This window comes from Haplochromis burtoni, unplaced genomic scaffold, assembly GCF_018398535.1.
Source record: "Haplochromis burtoni strain Fernald_Lab_line unplaced genomic scaffold, NCSU_Asbu1 Contig_189, whole genome shotgun sequence".
NCBI classification, from domain to species: Eukaryota; Metazoa; Chordata; class Actinopteri; order Cichliformes; family Cichlidae; genus Haplochromis; species Haplochromis burtoni.
This window is the reverse complement of record NW_024582550.1, coordinates 446,096-452,349: the sequence shown is the minus strand read 5'-3', so window position 1 is coordinate 452,349 and position 6,254 is coordinate 446,096. Positions and strand designations below refer to the sequence as shown.

Here is a 6,254-nt window from a genome sequence, read left to right as displayed (position 1 = left end):
TATATTCCAGACCACACTAACAGCATATACAAGGGTTTTTTATAGAAAGTTTGTACACTGTCCTAGGAGCGACCCCGCTAAGCTGCCATCTTAATGCTTGGCCACGTGACCCCCTCCGAAGAAGCTCCTTTAAGCAATTACTTTGGAATTACTTTGATGTGTTTAAATATATGTGTATATATGTATTTGTGTGTGTGTGTGTGTGTGTGTGTGTGTATGTATATATATATAGAGATATATATATAGAGATATATATATATAGAGATATATATATAAGAAATAAATGAAAAATGTAAACATCTATGTTTAGTGAACTTTGCAGTGTTGCTCTGTAGTGCAACAGCTACGACACCGTAGCAAAGTTTACACACTGTGTCTACTTGATCCACGTCTGACTCCACGAACACATAATGTTTCCACACCACTGAAGTTTTTTTTTCACCTCCTTTCAACCAACAGCAGTCACTCTCCTCTCCAAATAACTTCTGCTTAGCTTTCTGAGCTTCCCTCGGGTCCTCTCAATTGTTGTGACGTGTGTTCGAAATGCAGAGAGGTGCGCTCGATTTGCCACACGGAGCAGCACGAGAGTAAAGCACGAGGGAGGGGCTAATAATCGGCTCAGTCATTTTTAATGATCGTTGAAAGCCCAGATCGTAATCGAGATTAAAATTCGATTAATTGAGCAGCCCTAATGCAATGTATTTTTTACAAAAAAACCCCCCAAAACTTACTGGCATGTATCATCTTTTCATCTTATTAAAATTGGAAGATTTTGAGTTGTTATCATTATAAATGCTTCTGTCTTTACATAATCGTACTTATCCAATCCTGGCTGCGCCTGCTAAGCCAGTTTAGTTTGTTTCAATCACATCACAGTGATCAAAATCTATTTCTCGCTTGTTGGGCCTCCAGGCAGCGACTACAATGGCTTACGTCAGACTGAAGTGGTGAACAAGCAAGAAGAGTTCCTGCCTCCTGGGCTCCTGCTGTCTGCCTACCTGGAGCAGATGAGTTGAGGACAGGACCACGCCCGTTTCTGGTTCTTCCTGCTGCAGACAGGAGCTCTGAAATGTAGATATGATGTGCAGTCTTCACACGTTGTTTGTAATAACCACCCAGGTCAAATGTCTGCTTCTCTTTCTCTCTGTCAATTTTCCATAAACTAGATCCAAAAACGCAACAGAATCGATCACTGGAGCGTTAGCTAGGTTAGTTCGTGCTTAAAGTTGAATGTTAAACTGTTTGTTGGGTAATATGTAGTGAGTATACAGCTCAGCAAAGCAGGGTCTGAACACAAAGTCGCATCTGAGGCTTACAAACTGATACCTGTTTGAGGTTGGTAACTTGACCTCTCCTGTCACACCGTTACATTTTCTACCCCACGGTGTGTGTACAAGCAGCACAGGAAATCCAGCTGCTGAATTTTACTAACAGTGGACTTAACACTTGACAAAACAGGCACAGTAAATTACAGCAGTAAGTCCTGAAATAGAAAGCATACTGTGTAAGGTCTGTGAGTAGTCTGCAGCGCTGTGTGTGTGAAGGTTTTAGGACCGTTCTTAAATGAAATGCATCACCGCCTGAAACAGTAGCCTGCATGAAGCATGAATTTTAATCTCTTTATTACTCACAAGAAAGAACACCTCTTTCATTGCTACTTGCAAATTATAGTTACTCTCTTTCTATTGTGTGTATTATTTAGAGGCAGATTGAGGCTTTGAGGTGGGTCTGAGAAACCCTTACAGTTCAATCAGAGGCATCTTTTGTGACAGCTGAGTAGCGGCTTTATGAGTTCTGCTTCCAGTGCATGTGTGTGCCATGTGGGCATTAGGTTCAGTTTTCTGCATGTGCAGCAGATCGAGCATAGATGCTGACAGACTGCTGCTGTCACTGCACACTGTCAGTGTTATGTCAGTAATAGCCAATATTTAGGATAAGAAACTATATTATTCTATGTTTTGGTGCATCAACGTACAGAGTGCTCTCTCGGTTTACATGAACACACAGCTTTTAACTGCTAACACAGATTCAATGTATACTGTACCTACAGTAAATGGGGGATAAAACCTGCTGAGCTTTAACTCTCAGGTATGTTAAATCTCAGCATTTGCATCCCTGGAAAATACTTCTGCCTTATGAACACAGTTTCTATGTTTTCTCTGTACAATTTTCTACTTTGTACTGTACTTGGGTTTTGGAAACGTGTATCCAGGTTATTTAAGGAAAAAGAGACTTTATTTCTGTTTTCTTTTTATAATGACGGCAGCAGAGTAACAAAACTTGACCTGTTGGTGCATTTTGTCAACAACCAAAGTGTGCGTGTGAAAATCCAACTTCTCAGGCTTTTGACTTGTCACTCTGAATGTCATGTAGTGCTCATTTCTGTGTACTGTGTGGAGCCCAGCCTGTTTTTGAATTATGTTCACCTCGGGGCCATGTCAAATTTTCCATTACATGTACACATAATTGTGCCAATCATGTTACATTTAATTGACTTGTGCCAACATTTGAATTGAAAATGCCCAAAAAGTTTGAGAGCTTTATACAATAAACTGAAAAATCTTTGTGTATGTGTGCATATTTATAAGTATCGCTGCAACTATTAAATGATTTAAGTTTTCCATTTTCTCATTTTATTATCGTCAGAATGCTGAAAACAAAATCTGTGTGAGTGCTTTAAATAAATGGAAGTTAAAGTGTTCATTCACATTTGTAATATTGACTTAAAATCAGACCTAGTTTTATTCTTGAGATTGTTCTCCTTCTGCTGACCTAACAGCACAGGTATACGCGAAGGCTAACAGCTCTTCTCCAGCATCATTGCTCCAGTTCAACAACCAAATCTGTGTGAGATCAATATCCTTTTTTATCCATGTTTAAACTGAAATATCATCATGCAACATTATGCCTTTGGACCACTTTTCTAAGGGTAATCATCATAGTATAAAAGTTTTATGTATGTGTTCCTTAATTCCTTCTGGATGAGAAGAGCAATCTTGATGTAACTTTGTATAAAGAAAATTAAATACGTAAATCACATATAAAAAGATTTTATACAAATATATATTTGTACATTTAACAGGTCAGCTGTTCTCCACCACCCCTTTTTCAATCCTGGCCTCTCTAAGAGTTCTCCCTGCACTGACATGAGTAGCACAGGGGACAAAACCTTGTGGTCTCTCAGCAGCCTTCAAGTTGCAAAAGAGAAAGAACGCAGAAAATCAGTTGCAGTTCCCAAAACTCGGAACAATTTTCTCAACAAGAATACGTCAACGCATCAGCCAACCCATCCTCCTCTAAAAATAATCTTGAAATATCTAAAGAGACCCTTTTGGGAGATCACTACGAGGTTGAGGGTTTCCTTGGAGAAGGGCGCTTTGGTATTGTAACCAAATGTCGCAATACAAAAACCAACGAAGTTGTTGCTATTAAAGTCAACAAGAGAAACAATGAAATTCTGCAACAGGCAAAAATGGAAATTTTCATCCTGGCGCAGCTACGAGGCTTGGATGCTGATAGATGCAACATTGTTCAATGGAACGACTTTTTTGTTGAAGGTCACCGCATCTGCTTAAATTTTGAACTCCTCGATCAAAGCCTGTGGCAGTACATGCGGGACCGGGGGAACCGGGTTCTCCCAATAGGAGAAATCAGGACAATGTTATTTTGGCTCGCAAATGCTCTGTTCCACCTGGGTTCTTTGGGAATAGTGCATGCTGACCTCAAACCTGGAAACATAATGGTTGTGGACTGCTATGAGTGTCCCATCAAAGTCAAACTTATAGACTTTGGCTTTGCATGTCCCGCATCTACAGTGATTCCTGGTGACTGTGTGGGGACGGTTGGTTATAGAGCACCCGAGGTTATGATTGGTAGTCTATTTAATGAAGCAATAGACATGTGGTCCCTGGGGCTGGTAGCTGTGGAGCTTGCTACAGGGCTTCCTTTCTACCCTGCGAGAAACAATTATGATGTTTTGAAATTCATCATACAGACCCAGGAACAGCCACCAGATCATGTTTTAGACTCTGGCTCATACACTGATAACTAAAGGGAGGGCAGAATTATTAGGCAAGTTGTATTTTTGAGGAATAATTTTATTATTGAACAACAACCATGTTCTCAATGAACCCAAAAAACTCATTAATATCAAAGCTGAATGTTTTTGGAAGTAGTTTGTTATTTTCTGTATCACTGTGTTTAGCTTGGACAGGAATTTTATTTTAAGATGGCCAGCTTACAGGTTTCAGTGGGGTATGGAGGTGGAGGTGGATCACTATTTTTATAGGCTGAAACGTGTTAGAGCAGAAGTCAGAACACTATGTACAGTCAGCCTTCATTTCCTTATAGAGCAAGGCTGGAAGACTGAGGCATCGTCCAACTTAATAAGCACAATACTGCTACAAAACACAATACCCTGCATTGCATTTGATCAGCACTAACACCTTTACGGTAATATTAATATTCACTGACGCTGGTTAAAAAACACAAAACAAAAGAAAGGAACTCTGTTTTTACTGTGTGACATTTGAAAGAAAAGGAATCAGATTCCATTCGTGTTCTTGTTTACGATGACACATCCAGCATTCATCTGCTAATCAAACAATGTCAGCACAACTGAAATTATAGTTTCCGTGTGCAGAGTTCACAGACGTGGGCCGTCAGTGCTTATCATGATATAATACTTTTGAAGAGGGAGGATTAAAAAAATAAATAAACTTAAGTGCATTCACACTATTGCTTTAAACCTTGACTCCAAATATTAAAAAAAGCAATGTATGTGCTCTGCATTTAGCAAATCTAATATATTTTGACATAAAGCACCCAGACCTAGTCTAGGATAGAGGGAGCCACCCCTTGTGTCTTCATAATTTGACTTTGACTTCATATTTCATGCCATCTTGGAATTTTTGTACTTAAATTATATTATTATTAAATTATATTATTATTAAAGTACAGGGAGTGCAGAATTATTAGGCAAGTTGTATTTTTGAGGAATAATTTTATTATTGAACAACAACCATGTTCTCAATGAAACCCAAAAAACTCATTAATATCAAAGCTGAATGTTTTTGGAAGTAGTTTTTAGTTTGTTTTTAGTTTTAGCTATTTTAGGGGGATATCTGTGTGTGCAGGTGACTATTACTGTGCATAATTATTAGGCAACTTAACAAAAAACAAATATATACCCATTTCAATTATTTATTTTTACCAGTGAAACCAATATAACATCTCCACATTCACAAATATACATTTCTGACATTCAAAAACAAAACAAAAACAAATCAGCGACCAATATAGCCACCTTTCTTTGCAAGGACACTCAAAAGCCTGCCATCCATGGATTCTGTCAGTGTTTTGATCTGTTCACCATCAACATTGCGTGCAGCAGCAACCACAGCCTCCCAGACACTGTTCAGAGAGGTGTACTGTTTTCCCTCCTTGTAAATCTCACATTTGATGATGGACCACAGGTTCTCAATGGGGTTCAGATCAGGTGAACAAGGAGGCCATGTCATTAGTTTTTCTTCTTTTATACCCTTTCTTGCCAGCCACGCTGTGGAGTACTTGGACGCGTGTGATGGAGCATTGTCCTGCATGAAAATCATGTTTTTCTTGAAGGATGCAGACTTCTTCCTGTACCACTGCTTGAAGAAGGTGTCTTCCAGAAACTGGCAGTAGGACTGGGAGTTGAGCTTGACTCCATCCTCAACCCGAAAAGGCCCCACAAGCTCATCTTTGATGATACCAGCCCAAACCAGTACTCCACCTCCACCTTGCTGGCGTCTGAGTCGGACTGGAGCTCTCTGCCCTTTACCAATCCAGCCACGGGCCCATCCATCTGGCCCATCAAGACTCACTCTCATTTCATCAGTCCATAAAACCTTGTGGAAGTGGCATCTTGGCAGCTGCACGCTTACTTTTCTCGTTCATGGGCAGTTATTTTGCGCCTTGGTTTTTCCACAGCTTCTTGCGACCCTGTTGACTATTTTGAATGAAACGCTTGATTGTTCGATGATCACGCTTCAGAAGCTTTGCAATTTTGAGACTGCTGCATCCCTCTGCAAGATATCTCACTATTTTTGACTTTTCTGAGCCTGTCAAGTCCTTCTTTTGACCCATTTTGCCAAAGGAAAGGACGTTGCCTAATAATTATGCACACCTGATATAGGGTGTTGATGTCATTAGACCACACCCCTTCTCATTACAGAGATGCACATCACCTAATATGCTTAATTGGTAGTAGGCTTTCG

At 39.8% G+C, this 6,254-nt stretch overlaps 1 protein-coding gene across 2 annotated transcripts in view; it reads left to right on the top strand.

Annotated features, from left to right (window-relative positions):
• r3hdm4 (R3H domain containing 4) overlaps positions 1–2,621 on the top strand; it is a 23,835-nt gene extending 21,214 nt beyond the window's left edge. For both annotated transcript variants that reach the window (XM_042225916.1, XM_005934873.2), the window contains one exon: positions 913–2,621. In XM_042225916.1, the coding sequence (XP_042081850.1) occupies positions 913–943 (31 nt within the window). In that variant the 3' untranslated portion in view covers positions 944–2,621. The remainder of the gene's footprint in view (positions 1–912) is intronic.
• The last annotated feature ends 3,633 nt before the right edge of the window (positions 2,622–6,254 follow it).